Source organism: Gossypium hirsutum, chromosome D04 (assembly GCF_007990345.1).
Source record: "Gossypium hirsutum isolate 1008001.06 chromosome D04, Gossypium_hirsutum_v2.1, whole genome shotgun sequence".
NCBI lineage: Eukaryota > Viridiplantae > Streptophyta > Magnoliopsida > Malvales > Malvaceae > Gossypium > Gossypium hirsutum.
The window spans coordinates 55,665,115-55,687,588 of record NC_053440.1 but is presented as its reverse complement, the minus strand read 5'-3'; the positions used below and the strand labels follow the sequence as shown (position 1 = coordinate 55,687,588).

Here is a 22,474-nt window from a genome sequence, read left to right as displayed (position 1 = left end):
AATTAAAATTATATTTATAGCATTTAATGAAATATAAATAAATATATTTATGTGTTAAAATATAATAAAAAATACAGAATAAAATGATAGTTATCTTAAATAATTATAAAAAATTATTAAACAATATTTATATTAAAAAAATTAATAAAGCGAATATTTAAAAAATTGAATTAAATAAAGGTGAATTAAATAAAGAATGAAAGCAATGGCACAATGTAAGTCATTTTCAGCTTCAATTATTTGAAGAATTACTGCAAATTAAAATATTAAAGAAACGTGTTAAAAAGCTCGGTCCATGAAACGTCTCTTTCCTCCAAACTTTCAAACTTGTTTATTGTCTGTATTGATATTTCCCAGAAAATTTTATGCTACAAACATGTATGAGGATCATCAGAAATCTATAGTGTCCCTTCTATCATCAATCAACCATTGTCTTTTTCAAAAAATCTTTTTCTTGGGTGCCTCCTATAGCACTCATATGTATTTTTTAAAATATATGTATTTCTCATTAATATTCACGGTGGAAAAAATATAATGTTTTATTTTAGTGTCGCCGCTATTGTAGACAACACTGACTTTTTTTTTAAAATTTCGTCTCGCCGCTGTATTAGGCGGCACTGTTGTCAAGTTTTAAAAAAAATGTTTTTTGTGCTACCGATGTGTCAGCCGACATCAGTGACCACTTTTAAAAATATATATCTTATTATTCAAAAAAAAAAGCAAGCTAATCTTAAATATAAGGAAAGAGAAGAAAAAAGAACACCATAAGAACCAAAACACAAATAAAAGAAAATCCAAAAAATATGAGTATTTTGAAAAATACATACGGCTGTCGCCGGCTACAGTGATGACACCTAAAAAAATTATTTTTTTTAAAAAAATCAATGATTGACTAATGATAAGGGATGGTACCACCGATATATTTGACAGCACTGACGAACACTGTAAATTTTAGATCATTCTCATAAATAATGTGACTTCTGAATTATTTTTGTAATTATTTAATTTATTTAGATCAAATTCAGAAAAAGAAAACCACATTTACACCATCTTGTCAATTTGCTACTTTTTATATATCATTTATGCAAGTGTGCTCAGTCCATGAAAAATCTCTTTCCTCCAAATTTTCATTTATGCACTGATATTTTCAACAACATTTACACAATCATTTCAATTTGCTATTTTTTATCATTGTTTGAAATGTGAATCTGTTTATCATTGTTTCTTTGTAGAATCCCATTTTAAGTAAAGAACCTGGTTGGATATCCGAATTCATTAAAACTTTTAGAATATGCAAATAGATATGAGATTAGCTAGAACCATTAATATGGCATGACTATCTAGTGTGTGTTAAAAGAGGTTACATTTCTGAATGTTTCAATCCATTGTCCCTCAGCTATAATATAAATTGGAATTATGGATTGCTTCCACAAACATGGGAAGGCCCATCTTTGGCAAGCTCTGAAGTTGAAGGAGCATTTGGTGATAACGACCCTGGTAATTTCCGATACTTGTTTCAATATTTGGTACTTTTCTCACAAGATTGTTGTTCTTGTTACTGTGAGAAGTAAGTTTAAAAAGATTGATGTTTTTTGTTTCCTTAAATTCGTAGTTGATGTCGTTGAGATCGGTGAATCCCGGAGGAAAATCGGTGACATTTTGAAGGTTAAGCCCCTGGCTGCTTTAGCTATGATTGATGAAGGGGAACTTGACTGGAAAATAGTTGCCATTTCATTAGATGATCCAAGGGCTTCTCTTGTAAATGACATTGACGACGTCGAGAAACACTTCCCGGTATTTCTCTCTATTCTTTCACGGCTTTTGTATTATGGTTTTAGTTTGTAGTTGATCATATGAACATCAAGAATAGTGAAGTCAGGAACTGCCATGTACTCTTATGAAGGGCTTCTCTTGTAAGTGATGTTGACAATGTTGAGAAGCAGTTCCTGGTATTTCTCTCTATGTTTTCATGGTTGTGTTATAGTTTTAGTTAGCAAAAATAGTGAAGCCGGGAACCGATAAGTTAGAATCTTGATATTGCTACCATGTTTTACAATGACTGCATGTATTTGAAGAAGTTGGTGTCTCTTGTTGTGAAATTTAATAATTGAGCATCAACCTGGTGATATTTTCAGGGGACTCTCACTGCTGTCAGGGATTGGTTTCGGGACTACAAGATCCCTGATGGGAAACCAGCCAACAAATTTGGCCTCGGCAACAAGGCGGCAAACAAGGTAAGTATCGATCTTATATTTTTACCCTTTGCTTCATCCTTCTTCAGGCTGCATATGATCACTCTAAGTTCTATCTGTAAACAGGATTATGCTCTTAAGGTTATTACAGAGACCAACGAGTCTTGGGCTAAACTAGTCAAAAGATCAATTCCCGCCGGAGAGCTTTCGCTTGTATGAATGCTACCAGAAGCATTAGAGCAGCAATGCTTTCGATTTCAAATAATCATCCGAGTTTTCCCCCCTTTCGGGTCCTGATAATAGTACGAATCGATACCAATGCACTTGTTTCTGCTTATTTTTTGAGTAAATTAGTGAACTCCTTGAACTTGGATAGTATTTCATGTTCATATGGTTGCTCTGGTGTGGATTAATAAGAAAAGGCGTACATGGGAATGACTTTCCTCTGCAGATATATTCTTAGTAGACATTGGAAATAAATATACACACGCGCACGCATGCATACATACATGTTTTAGCAGGTAAGGAGGTGACGAAGTAAGTAATTCAAAAAGTAAGCACCAAAACAGTTTGCTGATGCATACGTGTAAGGTATCCCACTTGCTTCCACTGCCCTTCTAATCTTTCGCTTCTTCTCTAAACAAGCTTCAAACGGTGGCAGAAACTCAGCCGGTCTTCTTCGACCCCAAATTCCGACGGAAGGAACCTCTATATACACAAAATTATATATCTATATGTTACATCTAGCTATGATTGTTCGGACAGTCAAGTCCCCGAGCGATACAAATAAACCTTTTGAGGGAACTCTTTATAAGATTCCCTCAGCTTACAACTTATCTTACAGGCAAACTCACACAGTAACTACTACTTCAAGTTCAACCATCCTATGAGAGTCCTTTAACTGTCCCCAAATTGAATCATAATTCTACAATCCAATATTAAACTTTAAGTAAATTGCAAACACAAATATTTCGTTCACCCTTACTTTGAAACTCTAAAACTTAATCGTCCAAAATCATTGGACATTTTCTTTTTTCACTTTACATCACCCAATCAAAGAAGTTATCAATGATATTAATGATTTTAATTAAAGCAAAACTAAAGTTTTAATAATTAAAAAATGGTTGAACCCGTCAACTCACCAATTTTTAGTTTAATTGGTTCGACCGACGTCCAACAATAACGAAATCAATAATTATAAATTATCAAAATTAAAATAATATAAAACTAGTTCAACCATTTAATCACTAACTCTTTTGCAATGTCGTTTGAACTAGATTGGATCGGCTGGTTAGGTCAGTTGAACTGGAAACAAGTTGGGGTACTAGTTTAGAGAGTTGCTTGGAATTGATTAGATTAAGAATTGAATTGAATCAATTTTTTAAATAATTTTTAATCAAACCAATTGAACCACTAATCCTGTTTAAAAAAACATTGATTTTTTTTCCTAATTTTTGTTTTTTATGGTTCCTAGCCATTAGGTCAAAAGCAAGTAGATCTATTCATCGGTCTGGTTAGCCGCCTAAGTCCGAAGGCTCACCCAAAATTCGGGAGGGTTTGGGTAAAAATATAAGGCATGAAAAATGAGCTTCGGCAAAAAAAAAAGGTCAATTTAAAATATGGATGGGGCTCGGGCTTGAACATTTAAGGCCCAGCCCAACCCAACCCATTTTTAAGTTCATAATATATTATATTATATTATTTTTGTATATTATGTAATTTAGAACACATTTAAAAAATAAACATACACTAAATATATAATACTACTCTAATATAAACATTAAAATAATGTTAAGATAACTATATAAAAAATTAAATAAATAAAAATTGTATAAAATTGTTAAATATTAAACTAACATAATATAAATATTTTTAAAAAATAATATGAGCGGACCAAAAATGGGTTTGGGTTAGTATTTTGTAAATACAGATGATTTTGGATAAAATTTGAATCTCATATTTCGGGTCCGGCTTGGACAAATATAAAATATGTTAATATCATGCTTAAATTCAACCCTAATCCAATCTAACCCAACTCATGAACACGTCAGGAAGCGAGTTCAACTTTTGCATCAAATTGAAGTACATAGATTCCATGTATATTATATGATCAATAGTACAAATTGACATAAATACGGGGACCAAAAGTACAATTTGACTTTTTTACTGCGTAAAAGATAAAAAGTAAAAACCCTTAACGTCAATAATGCGTGTATCACTTTTAACTGCTTAAATCACTTAGATAAATCCGAGAAACACGCGAATTTACTTCCCCTATTTCGAACTAAAATCTAACTTCTCTTCTGTACGTACTGTCCGTAAATCTTTCTTATTTCATTGTTCTTTCTTCGGTCTTTCTTTGTTTTTTAAAGTGGCGGCACCGATGGCCGGAGATATCTCCGGAAAATTGACCGACTCCGACTCCGCCGGCCGAACTGGCACCATCGGGTTACTGAAGACACTGAACCGCGACGAGCTTCTTGAAGTTTTATCTCAGGGTTTTTGTCAACACTGCGAGGCTCTTTTAGAGGAACGAATTCATCAGCTCTTGAACAGTAAGTTGCTTTGAATCTCACTGTTTATATTTTTTTTTTCAAAACCAGTTTTCTGGGAATTTTTTTTTACTTTTTCTTGGAAAATTTTATATTTTACTTTGATTGCATGTATGTTACTAGGGAAAAAATTTAACCCAATTGATTCTGACATATGAATTTTGTAATGATCTGATTGTTGTTTCAATTCCAGAAAGAGGTAGCGAATCAACTGTGACCTCAGATATTACCCTAATATCAAATCCGGTCACCGGAAAACAACTAGCTCGTACACCGCTGCCGCCGCCACCGGCGGCGAATTCCGATATATTGCTTAATGATGGACTTGGTGGAAGTGGAAGTACATCCTCAGACAATGGATTGTCTGAAGAACAAAAGGAACATATTAGATTCTCCCAAGTTGTAAGAAAAAAGGATTTCGTTCACATGGAGAAGATCAACGGTAAATCGATGAATGTTCTTAAAGGACTCGAGCTTCATACGAAGGTCTTCAATGCCGAAGAACAGAAAAAGATCATAGAATGCGTATATAATCTTCAACGTATGGGCCAAAAAGGGCAACTTAGAGGTATAAATAAGCTTTAGAACTCATATGATTCATTGAACTTTAGGTCGAAATAGCTTGCTATGAATTAACCGATTATCTCAAGTATTAGCATGAATGGTAGTATTGCTTTTCCTATTAATTCATTTTGAATATTTGTAGAACGTACATATTCAGAACCGAGGAAATGGATGCGCGGTAAAGGTCGTGTTACGATACAATTTGGTTGTTGTTATAACTATGCAGTGGTAATTTACTAGCTTTCGACTCTTTAGTTCTTTATTTTCCTCGGTTTTGCACATTTTGGTCCTGAATTTCATATGACAGGATAAAATCGGGAACCCGCCAGGGATCCTTAGAGGAGAAGAAGTTGATCCTTTACCCCCATTGTTTAAGCAAATGATCAAAAGGATGGTCAGATGGCATGTTTTGCCTACGATGTGTGTTCCGAATAGTTGTATCGTGAACATTTACAATGAAGGGGATTGTATTCCTCCGCATATTGATCACCATGACTTTCTAAGGCCATTTTGCACCGTGTCGTTTTTGACTCAATGCAATATTCTCTTCGGTTCGAGTTTGAAGATTGTGAGTCCGGGAGAGTTTTCAGGACCTGTATCGATACCTTTGCCTGTAGGGTATGTTCTTATATCCTTTGCTGAATGTGAACCGATTTGATTATTGCTGTCTCAGCTCTAACCTAATGCTCGGGTATGCAGATCTGTGCTTATTCTAAACGGCAACGGAGCCGACATTGCTAAGCATTGTGTCCCAGCTGTTCCAGGGAAAAGGTATCCGATCTTTATCTTTTCCGATTAATCATCTTGAATATCCGTATGCTCAACAATTTCATCATACAGGATATCCATTACATTCCGGAGAATGGACGAAAGCAAACTTCCATACAACTTTTTGCCTGATCCGGAATTATCAAGAATTAAACCATTCATCGTCTCTCCTTCTTCAGCTCCGCAAGGCCATCATCAAAAGCCGGTTATAAATTCTTCTTTTGTTAAGGCAATCGTTCAACAAAACCAACATCGAAATGATCAAGCAATCAAGGATAAATCCGATCAAGAAGCTACTAAAACAACGAAGAATGATTCATTTCTATGTGGAAACGACGATTTTCCTCCCCTCGGTAAAGCAAGCAAAGGCGCATCGAGGCGATGACAAGCTCTTTCTTTGGGATAGATAATGTAACAATTGGATTTTGTAGACTTCTCATTCATACATTCAAGACATTATAAGTTACAGTTTCTAGTTTCCTGCATTTGTTTTAGCCTTAAAGGCTATTAAATTTTGGTTACTACATATATAGGGAGGTACATCATTGTAAAAGTAAAGCTTATGTAAGTTTTTTAGTTGATTCGATATCTCTACTAATCTCGATTTAAAGGCGAGATTAAAAAGATTATTTATATTAATATATATTGAATAATTAGAAGTTATTTATATAAACCATATAAAAAGATATTGATTAAAATATGTAAAAGTATAAATTAAAAAAATGAAATATACATAATATACATAATTTATATAAATAAAAAATGAAATATGACGGTTGAATTATTCAAATATTAATATTTAAAAAGTATGAAAGTGTGTAAATTTATTTTAATTTTACATTGGTACAAGTGAATCTCTGTCATATATGTACACACTATTTAATCTACTGACTGAGTTGATGTCACGAGTAAATCAGACACCAATTTGATTAAAAAATTATTAAAATATTTTTTTTACAAAATTATAAATATTAATATGAGATTATTTTTGTCTTTACATGTTTTTAGTAAAATAATACTATAATAGGATTTGAACTTATGTCATATGAATTTTACACTTTTAATTTAATCATTGTAATCAATACCTCATTTAATTTTACACTACAATTTTTATAAATATATTATTCACATGTGATTTTTTTTACTCACAAAATGTCTATACCATAGAACTAATATATATTAAGAATGTAGATGAAAACGTGCCGGGCATTAATAAAATATATTGCACTCTTAAAAAGAGAACGCGAGTTTAACCCTTGAAAGTGATATTATTAAGAAAGATAGCTACAAACCCCGAATATAAATTGTAAAAACGGATATAAATAATATCAAATATATATGCATTCGTATAATAAGAAAGTGACTGAAATATTCTTCGATGACAGAACTTTCATGATAAAGGTTTAAACAAATTTAGAATATATGTATTAAAAAATATATACATGATAAATTGATAAAAATTTAATGTACTTAAAATACCCATTAAAAAGTGGTATTTATTTTGTATAAAAAAAAGTGATATTTATTTATTTAAAAGAGTAATTGGAGAATAAAGTAACTTCATTTTTTTTTTATAACCATTTGAGAGAACAGTAGGAAAAATGTTCCTCAATACATAAATATTTAAATGGTATATTACATCCCATTATAAACTTCCCATTTTATTATTTAGTTTGTAAAAATGCAAAATATAACATAATACTTGTTTCGCACGGAATAAACAACTCATAATAATATTTGAAAATTAACATAATATTATATTATGTCATCATCAATTAAAATGATTTTACATATCTCACCGGTGTTCTTTAGTGTCATTGTCGTTCGAAGATTTCTTTTTGAGATACTTTTAACTTATTAAAGCTAACAATTTTCATTCTTTTTACCGATGATTTTTCTTAGATGCTACTAAACATAAACTTTAATTAATCTATAATTCTAACACTAATTAAGTCACAATTAAAAGAAAAAATCAATTTCTATTTATATAATTAAACTTCTATTCAAGTTATAACTATATTTTATTACGTTAATAAATATGAAAATAAAAAATTTATTTATAAAAATAAAAATAATTCAGAATTTTTTAAAATAATATTTAGCCTTAATTGTTAGTTATTTTGATTTATTGGTAATGAGTATGCTTGAACTTTTATTCAAGTTATAATTCTATTTTAGAGTCAATAAAATTATCTCAACTTATTTTTAAATAAATTTAGAACTAATAATTTTAAATTAAATTATACATATTTTCAAATGTCAATTTAGTAATATGGTAGAAAATAAAGGGCATTCTCGTTGGTTTAAATTTTTTTCTAAACTCGTGTTTTTATATAAATTATAGATTATAAATATATAGAGAGAAATTTTGAGTAAAATTAATAGGTTAATTGCTTGATAATTGATAGTCTATAATTCAAGTATTTAAAGTAAAAATATCATATCAATTAAGTCTTTTCTAGACTTGTTCATGAGTAAGGTTATTACCCAAGCCCGAAAGTCCGTCTAAATTTTGGGAGGATTTGGATAAAAATATTAAATCCGAAAAGTGGGTTTGGGTAAAAAATTAGACTCGTTTAAAATATTGATTGAACTTGGGCCAAAACTGGTCCGGCTCGACCTGCTTTTAAATTTATAATATTTTATATTATTTATTTTTTATATATTATGTAATTTATAACACATAAAAATTAAATTCATAATAATACATAATACTATAATATAATGTTAAGATAATTAAATATTAAAATTTAACAAATAAAAAATATATAAAATCATTAAATATTAAATTAAAAATGATATAAATATATATTTTTAAAAATAAATTGCGCCTTGAATTATTATAAAGGGGTAATGCAACATTTATCCGATAAATTTTTTAACTTTATCTTTAAACTTTTTGCAGTCCATGTTTGTCAATTTTTCCCAATTTAATATTTAAATTTGGATTTCGTTCACATGACACAACTTGAAATTTTAAAAAATATATAAAATCTAAAAATTAAAAAATATATATTAAAATTTATAAGGAAATTATAATTTTATTAAATTTAGGTGATGGTTTGGCACAATCTGACTTATAATCATACCTTAACAAAATTTAAGTTCGACGATCAAATTGGAAAAAAGCTGCCAAGTTTCAAATCTAATGTGGACCAACATGAGAAAAGTTAACAAATTTAGGGCTTAAATGTTAATTTATCACATTTTTATAAAAATAAAACTGCAATATGAACATTATTAAATATTAAATTAAATTAAAAAAAGAGAGTTCAAATCTTGGCTTTGGAAATTGGAATTATTTAAAAAATAAGATAAAGTTTTCAATCTGGCCCATGTGATAAAACAAAGGGAATCATACACGTAATATAAGCTGTTCACTGCGCAAAGCAGACAATACCAACCTCTCCTTTCCCCACAGTTTAAGGCTTTATATCTTTAGGGTTAATGCCATTAAATGTCCCTAAACTATATCTGATATTTTAAATTAGTCTTTAAACTTTAAATAAAAATTATTAAATAATTATAAAATACACCTACAATGGTTTTATCTCAGTTCAATTGGCCTGTATTGATTCACGGGTCTACTAATTTTTTGCTTCTCTCTGGATCGATACCTTAACCAATTCAGAAAACACTACGTCATGTTGTAAGTGCACACATGTTTTAAATATGGTCCACAACATATATCGGTTGTTATTTATGGATCAAGATAATTGGGAAATTGATGAAAAGATCTAATTAATAAAACAATGATAATTTGAAGACTCGATTAAAACATTTCGCAGTGAAGAAACTGATTTAAACTCTAAACCATATTTTAGGGACTTATAATGGAATTAACCCATAAGTTTATATACCTTCCGTAATCGTGGCACCCACTTTAAAGGCTGTCCCAAAATAATCATCTACAACTCAGGTACACCCTTTTTGTTTTCACTTCCTTCACCAATAAATAATCGCCACGTTTCACATGGGACCCACTTGATCCTCTGCCGTCAAATCAAAATGTTACGAACAAGTTATTCCTGTAAGACACGTGGCTAAATTTGTTCCCCTTTTTGTCTTTTTTTTTTTTGAGGTTGCTTTGTTTATCAGTTCACAAACGCAAAAATATAGCAGCAGAAGAAAGAAAGAAAGAAACCATTTTTAGTGAAAACGAAGTTTTTCTGTTTTGTCTTTTCAAAGTTTCAAACTTTGTTGATTTCCCAAACTGTAAATTCATAAACATATATATATATATTAATTATAAATGAAGAAAAAAGAGATACCCATGGTCCATAAATTTAGGAAAATATTTATAAAAAATAATAGTTTGGAGTTGAGAGCGAGAGCGAGAGCGAGAGAGATAAAGTGTCAATTCTAGAAGAAGAGATTCGTAGGGCATAGTGTCGGCTGCTTGAATTTTTTTGATAATAATCATTTAAATTCATTTATTTCTTTTTGCCCCTTTTAATTTATATGGTGTATAAATTCTACGGTTGTTCTTATTTTCATTCGTTTATTTCTTGAGTTGTTATCAATCTGTCCAGTTGAGGTGGAGAAGGATCTGGGTTTTTCATCTACTCCAGGTTTTTTTTTCTTTGATTTAATTAAATTTCAGTTTTGTAATATCAATATTTGAGATTTAGTTATGAATTTCTTAGGTTATGGGGATAGAGAAATAGTTAAAGAAGAGGCAATGATCATAGATTTTATTTGAAATAGAAGAGTTATTGATTATTCATAGTAATAAAAAGTAGAGTGTAAGTGTTTTGATTTAAAGTTTACAATTTCGATAGCCGGTGATCAAAAATGGGTGGTTTAACTTTAACTTGGGGGTGAATGAACTGCCTTTTCAGATTCAAAAGTTAAAAGTGAGGGCTGCGTAGATAATTCGTTATCCGAGCGTTTGAATGACTCGTTTAAAGACTCTGTTTGATGAGGAGTCTAAAGCAAACAATGAACAACTCGGTCCTTCATCATGCATCAATGTGGAGAGTGTTGAAAGGTATTTATATACTCTTCGGCACTAGATCTTGTGTGCTCAGATTGTGTTTCGTTAGGGTTAAAAGTAAATTGTTTTGTTCTTGTAGGCTTAATGAGAAGGCTTTCCCGAATGGAGATTTGTATGTTGGTGATTTTAAGGAAATTCTTCCCCACGGTAAGGGAAAGTATACATGGTCCGATGGAACGGTATATGATGGTGATTGGGAAGCAGGGAAAATGTCAGGCAAAGGATTGTTAATTTGGCCGTCGGGAGCAAAATACAATGGTGATATCTCGGGGGGTTACCTTCATGGTTTTGGTGCATTTACAGCTTCCGATGGTTCCATTTACGAAGGGCATTGGAGGATGAATATACGGCATGGATATGGAAAAAAGAAGTATTCCAATTCGGATATTTATGAAGGAGAATGGAAAGAAGGGGAACATGAAGGGAAAGGTATATATTTTTGGAATAATGGAAACAAATATACCGGGAATTGGAAACGTGGAAAAATGCACGGTAGAGGTGTTATGGAATGGATAAATGGTGATCACTATAATGGCTGTTGGTTTAATGGTTTCCGTCATGGAAATGGAATTTATCAGTACGCAGATGGGGGATATTATTTCGGAGCATGGACGAGGGGCCTTAAGGACGGAAAAGGATTATTCTATCCTGCCGGAAGTAAACGTCCCTCTTTAAAGAAGTGTTGTACCTCTCTGGGATACGATAATGACCATAAAACCGCGTTACCACAATGTTCATCACTACATTTAGAAGAACATATAGTCAAGAAACCGAGTATTAAACGTAGCCTGTCCGAAAAGATATTAGTAAGTGGAGTTTTAAAAGGTTCGGGTCGAATGTCAAGCAAGACTGCTGAAAGTTCTGGACTTTCTGATTCCGGAAGAGAATTCGTTCACCATAATTCCTCAGGCACATTCTCATTTGATTCCGATGCCGGCCAAAGTGAACTGCAAGAAAATACGGCTGTAATTTACGAGAGGGAGTACATGCAAGGAGTTATGATTAAAGAGAGAATACGAGATTACAACAAATTATCAAAGAAAGCTGAAAAGAAAACTAAATTTCATGCCAAAGAAACACAAAAGAGCTCATGTGTTGGCATTTTCAAAGGCCATAACAGTTATCATTTGATGCTTAATTTGCAACTCGGTATAAGGTAAACCGATTGGCATACTCCATGTCCTTTACTTGATCTTTTGTGAGAGTTATTTTTGTTATATACATAATATATATTACCTTTAGCTTTTATTGCATGTTATAAAATGCTTGATTTGAAGTTCTCAGGTATACTGTCGGTAAGATAACACCAGTGCCTAAGCGTGAGGTTCGAGCAGCTGATTTTGGTGATCGAGCTAGAATTACTATGTTTTTCCCTAAAAAGGGTTCACAATTTACCCCTCCACACAAATCAATTGATTTCTACTGGAAGGATTACTGTCCCATGGTTTTCAGGTACTAAAATAATATTGCCACCACACCTTTGATGATTGATTTTTATTGGTGGACATATATATATATATCAAGCATGTTTATGATATTATTCCTTGTATATATTGTTGCATTATGTTTACAGGCATTTGAGAGAGTTGTTCAAGCTAGATGCAGCTGAGTACATGATGTCCATTTGTGGCGATGATGGCCTGACCGAGATTTCTTCTCCAGGGAAAAGTGGCAGTCTTTTCTATCTATCTCATGATGATAAATTTGTGATTAAGACATTGAAAAAATCCGAACTCAAGGTTTGAATCTGTATAGCTTTTCATGCATTGTATCTGCTAAGTTATATATATATATATATATATCGAGCATGTAATTTAAAAGTAGGATCTGCCATTTTCTTTCACTGCACAAACAAACCGATGACTTGGCGAAGATAACGTTACACCATGACGGATGTCCTCTATGTTATGTATGTAATTTTCTTCTTTATAGGTTTTACTCAAGATGCTGCCTAAATATCACAATCATGTCAAAGAACATGAAAATACTCTCATAACAAAGTTTTTTGGGCTTCACCGGATAACTTTACCGGGGAAAAGGAAGGTATCTGTTCATCCATCTGTGTTTGCTTGGTAAATTTACCAGAGGCCCTTATACGAGGAGTCAGATTGCGTTTTACCCCTCTACTCAAAAAATAGTCAAATTAGTCATTGTACATTAGATCAAAGAGCAAACCGGTATGTTAAAATTTTTATCCATTTATACTATTAAAAATTAGTCCTTGCACGTCAGCATGAGGTACATGTGGCACGTCGCTTGTCATTGTTTAGCTACTCCGTTGATCACATCAGTTTTTAACAGTACAAATGAATGAAATATTTAACAAAAAGAACCAATTTGCTCTTTGATTTAATATACAGGGACTAGTTTACCCATTTTTTTTGAGTCGAGAAGGCAAAATGCAATCCGACTCCTAGTACGGGGGCCTCCATGATACTTTTACCGTCTTAGCTTATATATAGCAATGTGCCTGGCTTATGATAAGTGTTATGCTTCTAGGTGCGCTTTGTGGTTATGGGGAATATGTTTTGCACGGAGCTACGAATTCATCGTCGTTATGATCTAAAGGGATCAACTCATGGAAGAATTACAGATAAAGATAAAATTCATGAAAACACTACTTTGAAAGATCTTGATTTGTCATATGAATTTCACATGGACAAATCATTGCGGGAGTTCCTTTTTGAGTAAGCTTCTTATTTTCATCTTATATAACATCATCTTCTGCAGTGATACTATGATTTTCTCATAATTGGTGGGTTATATTTAACCATAAATGTTCTTTTTGCTTGTATTGCAGCCAAATTGCCGACGATTGTGCATTCTTGAAATCTCAACAGATAATTGATTATAGCCTTCTTTTAGGTTTACATTTTAGAGCTCCTGAGCCACTTGACGGCCTTGTAGAACCTCCTAACATTTCGCCTAATATGCAAAGCTCACCTGCTGGCCAAGGTAGGTTCCTCTTTCTCATTTGATCATTTTATGTTATTTATATGGCTTGGTTTATGTGATGGTGTGCAAAAGGTGGGAAGGAAGTAGTTATACTGTAATATTAAAATAACTTGGGAGTTACTAGCAAGTGTTAAATGCATTGGTAAGGCACATTGCACTCTCTGTTTTGGGGGGAGGGGGGGATGAACCCCGAAAGGATTAGTCTTCATAGACCGAAAAACAGACATGGAGGATACCTTGGTCATACCAGAAAAATGTAATGAGACAGTAGTTGTGCTGACCCTTTTCCTAGATTTGGCCCTCAAGCACTTGAAGTAAGCTGAGGTGCACTATGGAAGAAAATTTACATGATACTAGAGTTCTGCTCTCTTGGATGCTTTTGGTTATATTTATGTGGTTCTGATAGTCAACCAACTTAGAAAATAAGATACTATAGGGGGCGTTTGGATCGGGTAATCTCACATATCGTGTTTAGTTCAACAGCTTTCCCTTGAGTCGGTAATTTGATATTTCCAACACTGCCAAACTTTGGTAATATAGGGGATAATCTCAGTACTTCTTAGTTCTTATATAATCTAACATTAAATCGGTAATGTCTCATTTTTAACGACTTAGATTCATTTTGCCTAAACCATAATGAAATAATAATAAAAACTAATGAATCAAACTCTTTAGTTCTTTGCATGAGTCATCACCAAACCGAGCATAAGAATATGCCAGTGCATGTGATATACAACTGCGACTGGAAAGCCCGAGATAGTAGACATGTGATCCCCTTTTGAACTCTAGGAATAACTTTTATATTTCTTTTCCGTCTCTACTTCCCAATCTTGGGTTCCTTTGTTTTCATATTATCAATTTATCGAATAGTATGCACCTTATGTTATGCTTTCACTATGTCTGACCGCAGATGGTGAAGTGTTGTTTCCATCAAAAGGCTTCGTGCTACTTGCCCATGAACCCAGCTCTGTTAACACCGACCCAGGTCCTCACATTAGAGGAAGAGCATTACGAGCTTTCTCTTTGGGCAACCAGGAAGTTGATATTTTGGTGCCTGGTACTGGAAGGTAGCTGCTTTCGTTATCATTCTGAATATGGAGATTGCTTTTTTTTCAGTTATTAGCAAGAGTCATTTTATTCAGTCGGCCGACTGCATTTTACTCAGGTTACGGGTGCAATTAGGAGTAAACATGCCGGCACGGGCTAATCACAAGCTTCCCCAAGATGAGTCCGATTCAGCCGAAGTCGAACTCTTTGAGGTATATGATGTGATTCTCTATATGGGAATTATTGATATTTTACAGGAATACAATGCAAAGAAAAAGGCAGAGCATGCATACAAATCAGTGAAATTTGGCCCCACGACAATATCTGTCGTGGAACCCGAGCTGTATGCTAATCGTTTCACCAATTTCTTGAAACAAAAAGTTTTCCCTGAACAACCATGAACACAAATTGTAAATATTTCATCTCCTTTCCATTGCTTTTTCATTCCTTTTCTACTTTTTTTTTTGTCTTTTTGACACAATTCTTTTTACACTTGTATAAAATTATCACTGTCTGCGCCTGTTGTTGTATACTCCCATGGTATAGTTCTTAGTAAATGAGTTTTACATTCTTCTCCCTCTGTATGTACTTATATATATGTGTTTGAATGTGTGTGATTTAACAACCCATGTCAAAAACTCAAAATGATTTTGGAATAATGATAACTTTATTATTCTCATAAACATTTTTTTTCACAGCATTACTAAGTATTTTTTTCATCCCACATTCTAACAATCAAAATATATTTCAACCTAAAACTTTTTCTTGGGCACCAATACTAAACTAGCCCCAACTTACCCAGTCAAGAGCTTCACTCTTAGCAACTCTATCCCCAGCTTTTGAGTCTGAACCCCAAGCAAGCCGTAATAGAATTCAACTTCAAAACTGGACAGACAACACAAATATTACAACATAGAGTAAAAACTTTTCGGATTCTATCATTTTGAACCGAGCGCGAAAGACAACTTCGGTCGCAGTTTGTTCTTTCCCAGTAATTTCATCTGGTTTAAACGTTCTTCCTCCTCCTGTTGCTTCTTCCTTTTCATTGCCTCTTCCTTTTGTCTTTGAAGCTCCTCTAGTTCTCGATACCGTTCCTCCTCCCTTCGCTGCTGTTCCAGTGCTTCCCTTCTTTGAGCTTCTTCCACCCTCTTCCGGTTCTCTTCGAGCATCTTTTCCAACTCCTCTTTCTCTTTTCGAGCTTGCTCCTGTTTTAATAAAATCAGTTGAGGTTGATCATAAAATAGCATGAAAATAGTCACAGCTAGAAGCTAGTGAGATAAAATTAATAAACACTGTCATCGTACATTGAATATTATATGAGGAAAATAATGTATTCTTTCTCTCCCCCTGTACAAAAATACATGTGTCTGGGACAATTGAGGATTCGGTGATCAGATATGCATTCACAAGAAAAATTGAAACAAACGCTTGTGTCTTAGATATTACCTCTTTTTGCCTAGCCTCGAGAAGGGCAGCTTCCTTTTCTTTTTCAAGTTGAATTGCAACTTCATCATTAAGTCTTCTCCGTCCCTCCTCTAATCGCTTCTGAATTTCCTGCTTGATTTCGTCAGAATTCAATCTCTCTTCAACCTTTTTTAGAATTGCTTCTTCCACTCTCTTAGCAGTCTCTTCTTCTATGAGTTTAAACTCTGCTTCCTGTTGACGCCTGGAAAACAAAAGAAATGTCAAGCAGGAAAATGACGGCACGCATTCAGGGAAATATGCTGCAACCTTTCATTACAGATATCTTTCCAAAACCAAACAACAGTACAAAAAAAGCAGCTGACATGTCATGTTCTCTCTTTTCTCTTTGTTTCTCTCACCATCTTTCTTGATGCACTATGTAACTATAATAAACGGGCAAACTAACCTTCACGACGACAAGGCACTAAAAATATGCTATGCTTTTAAGGCATACCTCTAATCGAACCTGATCCAAACAAAAGAGTTACAAAACTGGTGAACAGTAGATAAAGGTGCATCCAATCAGATTATCAAATATAACAAAGTTGAATTATAGCGGTATCTTCCTTCAGAAAATCCTGTGGAGAAGAATATCAAGTAACTTGCGCAATTTTATAACTAATCATTGTAATACTTCAAACATCGCATCAAAATACAGTTTTGACAAGAAGAGCTTGTATCTTTTTACAGATATCATCCTGTTTTTATGGATGGCAAACAATATTCAACTTAAAACATTTAGTCAGAATGACTTTCACTGTAAATTACAAAACCAACAGAATTAAGATGCTCGGACAGCACAAACATTTCTCTCGGTGTTCTACAATGGCAAGCACATAGACAATTCTCTCTCTGTGGTTTTTCTTTGTATATTCTGTGGAAGCAAACTTCCATGAGTTGTACAAAGTAGCCCATAAACCAAGGTTTTGGTAAAATGTATCACAATTCGGTAGGTAAGGCGAAGGGGTTTGTGTACATGCAACTGAATGCTCTTTGCCAAGATTGAAATTAAGGCCTGGAAAAGAGTTCAGATTTTGGCAAGACCTAACAAACTACATTAAGCTTGCTATCACTGTATCATGTCTCCCATATGATTTGTGGTTATATCATCCTAGTAAACCAAATATCATATTGTTATCACAAAAACTATACAATAATATATCAACTTCCACCAAATAGTTGATGGACCCAAATATCAATAAAATCAATAAATTTGGAAAATGTAGCAAAAATAAAAAACCAGAATGGATATAATTCAAGAAGATCTACAAGAACAGTGGAAAAAAAATAAAATAGGCTGAATAAATATGACAGCATACGATATACCTTTTCCTCTCTTCCTCTTCTTTTTTCAGTTCCTCACAAGCATTTTTGCAGTCTATTGACCCAAGATTTGGGCTAGGTGATTTATGAGTAGGAGACAATGAAGAACTCGTACTTCTTTGCCTCTTATAACGCTTTGGAATTGGAGAACGACTTTTATGACGTCTTGCAGAGGGAGAACGGCTTTTGTAGTGCCGTGGACTAATGGAACGACTCTTTCTTCTGTACAGCAACACAAATTATTGAGCAACAGCAATAACATTTGGGCATACTAGCTACACAAACTAAGAATGAATAAAGCTCACCATCTAGCATGATAAATATAAAAGCATATACAGTTACCTCATACATTGTTAAGATAAGCATTGAGCTCCGTCATTTATGACATGAAGAAGAAAATGTTACATTCGAGCAACGAAAGGAACCCACAGCACCCATCTCAAGTGATGGGAAGAACTTTGTCTTTAATGTTCTAACGAAGAGCATGCTTCCTATCACTGTCATAGAATTCTCTATACTTTGCTCCAAATCTATTTGTATTTAGCACATTTGATATTTCCATTTTCCCAAGCAAAAGGAAAGTTCCTCACACATCAAATGCTCACCGAGACATTGATAATTTCATGGAAGATATTTAATAATACACCATCAAACTTTACTGGAATAATTCAGCAACACTTCTTTATCAGAAGGGTGATTATTAAACATAAATATATAATAATGTACTCAAGGAAGTCAGACAGTGAAGCCATCTGTACAGAAAAGCACCACACGCATAACAAAACATGTTTAACTGCAATGTAAATGAAACTGAAAGCCCTGTTCTACAAAAAGCCAACACCACATCCTCAACCGCAGCAGCACCTTCAAATTTAGCGCATTCAGAAATCTAATTGCCACTCATTACCATATTCTTGTCTAGGATCTGATTCTAAAAAATATGATCATAATTGTAAACGGAAAGCAAGCTACATAGCCTTTCAGTAAATCCGAAAGAGCACCAAAAGATATACAAATAAGTACAGGCTGCTTACACATAAACTTGAAGAATTTGTAATTCCAATCCGCAAGAATAATTCCAGTGTTCCAACCTTTCTTACAAAATTCCTTACAGTATCTCGTACATTAACAAATTAACATAAACAGCATGAATATAAACGGGATCACCTGCTATTAGAATAAGATGAATATGGCGATAGGCTTCTATCCCTTCGGCTTCTCCTCCCGTACCTATGCCTTACAGGAGACCGCGATTGTCGACGCCTATAAGAGGGTGAGCGAGATCGCAATCTTGACATATCTCGAGGCATCTGCTATCAGTTAACAACCTCAACCTTAAGCAATATCTGTTTCAATATTCAAACGTTTCTCCTGCAAATTGAAATATTTATCGCTAAGTCAATACGATAATCATTTAAAGAAACTAAAAAGAATAAACTTGGATTCATCTGTAATCAATTTGACCTGAAAATTCCAATATTGCTGAGCGGAAAAAATAAAATTATCAGCTTAATAGATAAGATTTCGTCTTTCGACATTCCCTTCTTGTTTCTCTAAAAAATTTCCCGGATTTTCTAGTTAAACAAACAAAACGAAAAGTAAAACAGATGATTTTAAGATAATAGAATAAACCCTAGAGCAGGCCAACCTGCGAACCAATATCGAAATTCTTCAGACATCATCCTTCACATGAAACTGACATTAAATAATTAAAAATTTTAAATTAATTAAAAAAGTAAAACATATATATAGCAAAATTAGAACCAAACCCTAATTGGAGAAATTAAACAAAAATCGTGTACGCCAATTAAAAATTAGATGAGGCAAACTAAGCGAATAAAAATTCAGTACCGGTACTTTGGATGAATTTTATGAAATATCTTAACTTCTGATCTGATCGGAAAGTTTCTGCATTTGCCTTCAATATTATTTTAGGGTTTAATAATAATTATTGGAAACAGCATAATATTTATAATTATAAATATTATTTATCAGAAAAGTGAAATATTATTAGGACACTGTCCAAATGTTGACGTGGAAAGATCTCATTGGAGAAACGCAAAGGTGGTAAATAGACATTGAAAAATATTGACTGAATTTTTTTTAAGTTTTAAATTTTTTAATATAGAAAATAAAATAAAAAACTTATAATTGGGTATTTACCCTTTATTATTTAATTTTTGGGTAAACTACAGTAATAGTCATTCAACTATTAGTAAATTTCTTTTTTGCCAACCAACTATAAAAAGTAACAAAATGATCATTCAACTATTTGAATTTTTTTTTTCATCCATCATTAAATTAATAATTACTAATGAAAAGATAACTTGACAGCTTTTAAAATTGACATAATTTTAACACTTTACATTTATACATTATGTCAATTTAGTCTTGAATTTTAAAAAAATTTAACCCTTAACATTTTACACATTTTATAATTTTACTTTTATTTGTGACATCGAGGGTTAATTTTAAAATAATGAGAAAAAAATAAAATTCATTATCTTGGATATTCAAGTGTTTCCATTTTTAGTATATTTCCGATTAAATTTAGTTTACAGAATTGTTTTTTAGCTTTATAGATGAAAGAGTCACAAAAAAAAAGCAAAACTGAAAAAAAAAACCACAATGTCTAGACGTTGAGAGTTAAACTTTTTAGAATCAAAACTAAATTAACACGATGAATAAATGTTGAGGGTTAAATTTACTATTATGGAAATTTTAAATGTAGCCACGTCATTTTCCCATTGACCAAAATAAAAAAAAATCAAATAGTTAAGTGACTATTTTAAATTGTAATAATTTAACATTAATATAATTATAACATTTCTTATAAGCTAGGTTTCCAGCGAAAATGGAAGTTGTTCGGTAACGGGATCATACACACTAATGTTTTATATTAGTAGTTATTGTGACATATAAAACAAATAATGATATGTCAACATGAAATATACAGGAATTATCACGTAAGTTGTCATACCAATAATATTAGAAAATTAATATTTTAGTCAATATTCTCGTTAGAAAAATGATTTCACTTCCTTTAAAAGATTAATAATTAAATTTAATTAAAACAAAAAGAAATAATCGCGAATTTGAAAAAAAAATTAAACATTAACAGCTAAATTGAGCGGTAAAAGGTTTCTTATTCCCGGGAGAACATGGTTTTTACAGAGTTCTCTATGCAAAGCAACAATCACATGCAATGAAAGAAAAACCCATAAACAGCCCCTTTTAATCACACACGTAAATACGAAAAAGGGAAATTTTCATTTTCCATTTTCATCAAGGATGAGCTTTGCTTCTAAATGAAGGTCCTTTCATGGCAGATTTTTTGGAGGGACAATTTGCAGCTTTTTCCATCGAATTCCCCATTCTTTTAGCTTTCTTTTGCAGACTATTTTCAGCCATTAACATGCGTTCCATTTCATCCTCGAACTTCCTGAATTCATCCATTGCAGTTTCCATAACTGAGTGAAGATAATCCTCGCCTTCTTGCATGGCTTTTTCGGCTTCTTTTTCTTCCATGGCTGCCATTGCCTTTGAAAAGAGCTTCGTTGGGTCTTCAATTATCGATGGATCAATGTTACACGGCTCTAGATAGCGAATAATTCTAGTGATAAAAGAAAGCTTGCTGGGTGGAGAATCATATAAAGTAGGTTTAATTATGGTTTTAGTCCTCTACTATGTTGGAAATTGGAATTTAGCATCTCTATTTCAATTTGTTATAATTTGATGCTAAATTGATACGATCATTTTAACTACAATAACTAATGATATTATTAATTTAAAGCTATTATAACATAATAAAAAATATAAAAAAATAAATTATTATAAATTAAAGCGAAAAAGATTAAATTCTAAATTTAAGAATAATAAAAAGAATATACACTTATTGTCTTAACTTGTTTTATCATACATTTGTTTGATAAATTATTCCATAAACCCTTCTCACCACATCATCCATGGTCTATTTTCTAATTATTTAATGACATTTTCAATAATTTTTCCATGTCATTGTCATATAATTTTGGTAATTTTTTATCTTAAACCTTGAATTTTGAATCCCAAAACCAAACTCGAATTTTGAATCCTAAATGGGTTTAGGGTTCGAGTTTGTGTTTGGGATTTAGGGTTTGGAGTTTGGAGTTCGATATTCATGGTTCAAGATTTGAAGCTCAGGATTTGAAGTTTGAGATTTAGAGTTTAGGGTTCATGGTGAAAAAATTATCAAAATTATGTGTCAATAACATGTAAAAAATTACTGAAATGTCATTAAATAATTTAAAAATGACTATGAATGATGTGGTGGAAATGGTCCATAAAATAATTTCACCATCCGTATAGCACAAATTCAAACTGTGTTACTCCTATTTTCTACCCAATGTTATATAAAAGAATATATAACTATTATCTAAGCAAAAAGTCGAAAATTATAATAAAAACTTGTTCTTTATTTTTCTTTCTTCATTTAATTAATCTTTTGTATAAATCCATTTAGCTAAAAAATTTAAAAGAAAAATAACCAAATTGTTTTTTTTTTCCACTTTATCTCGATGAAGGATTGGAATCGATGAAAAGTAAAGCCATGATTTGATATTGTCAAAGCATCC

General features: G+C 32.4%; 4 protein-coding genes across 14 annotated transcripts; 3 read left to right on the top strand and 1 right to left on the bottom strand.

Moving 5' to 3' along the window:
* Positions 1-205: 205 nt before the first annotated feature.
* LOC107898001 (soluble inorganic pyrophosphatase 6, chloroplastic) lies at positions 206-2,642 on the top strand. The gene is made up of 5 exons (XM_041091454.1): positions 206-215; positions 1,345-1,497; positions 1,613-1,794; positions 2,136-2,234; positions 2,319-2,642. The coding sequence occupies exons 1-5, from the start codon at positions 206-208 to the stop codon at positions 2,409-2,411; spliced, it is 537 nt and encodes a 178-aa protein (XP_040947388.1). The 3' UTR covers positions 2,412-2,642.
* Positions 2,643-4,457: 1,815 nt separating this feature from the next.
* LOC107898517 (RNA demethylase ALKBH9B) lies at positions 4,458-6,666 on the top strand. 2 transcript variants are annotated; one of them, XM_041091009.1, is made up of 6 exons: positions 4,458-4,747; positions 4,938-5,312; positions 5,466-5,536; positions 5,616-5,926; positions 6,008-6,079; positions 6,149-6,666. In XM_041091009.1, exons 1-6 carry the CDS (start codon positions 4,576-4,578, stop codon positions 6,459-6,461), a joined length of 1,314 nt encoding a protein of 437 aa, XP_040946943.1. In that variant the 5' UTR covers positions 4,458-4,575; the 3' UTR covers positions 6,462-6,666. The 2 variants fall into 2 exon arrangements, with proteins under 2 accessions (XP_040946943.1, XP_016679476.1); XM_016823987.2 differs by having other exon boundaries at positions 4,459-4,747; positions 5,451-5,536.
* A 3,511-nt stretch (positions 6,667-10,177) lies between these two features.
* LOC107898518 (phosphatidylinositol 4-phosphate 5-kinase 7) lies at positions 10,178-15,650 on the top strand. Of its 2 annotated transcripts, none has more exons than XM_016823988.2 (10): positions 10,178-10,647; positions 10,918-11,066; positions 11,152-12,228; positions 12,357-12,524; positions 12,646-12,811; positions 13,005-13,115; positions 13,572-13,759; positions 13,873-14,027; positions 14,926-15,094; positions 15,193-15,650. In XM_016823988.2, the coding sequence occupies exons 2-10, from the start codon at positions 10,972-10,974 to the stop codon at positions 15,473-15,475; spliced, it is 2,412 nt and encodes an 803-aa protein (XP_016679477.1). In that variant the 5' UTR covers positions 10,178-10,647; positions 10,918-10,971; the 3' UTR covers positions 15,476-15,650. The 2 variants fall into 2 exon arrangements, with proteins under 2 accessions (XP_016679477.1, XP_016679478.1); XM_016823989.2 differs by having other exon boundaries at positions 10,190-10,647; positions 14,938-15,094.
* A 72-nt stretch (positions 15,651-15,722) lies between these two features.
* On the bottom strand, positions 15,723-19,841 carry LOC107898519 (uncharacterized protein At1g10890). Of its 9 annotated transcripts, none has more exons than XM_016823992.2 (8): positions 19,713-19,829; positions 19,510-19,556; positions 19,326-19,435; positions 19,029-19,232; positions 17,865-18,083; positions 16,521-16,740; positions 16,379-16,441; positions 15,723-16,279 (listed from the first exon to the last, which is right to left on the bottom strand). In XM_016823992.2, the coding sequence occupies exons 4-8, from the start codon at positions 19,169-19,171 to the stop codon at positions 16,013-16,015; spliced, it is 912 nt and encodes a 303-aa protein (XP_016679481.1). In that variant the 5' UTR covers positions 19,172-19,232; positions 19,326-19,435; positions 19,510-19,556; positions 19,713-19,829; the 3' UTR covers positions 15,723-16,012. The 9 variants fall into 9 exon arrangements, with proteins under 9 accessions (XP_016679481.1, XP_016679480.1, XP_040946942.1 ...); XM_016823991.2 differs by having other exon boundaries at positions 19,326-19,414; XM_041091008.1 differs by lacking the exon at positions 16,379-16,441 and having other exon boundaries at positions 19,326-19,414.
* Between the last annotated feature and the right edge of the window lie 2,633 nt (positions 19,842-22,474).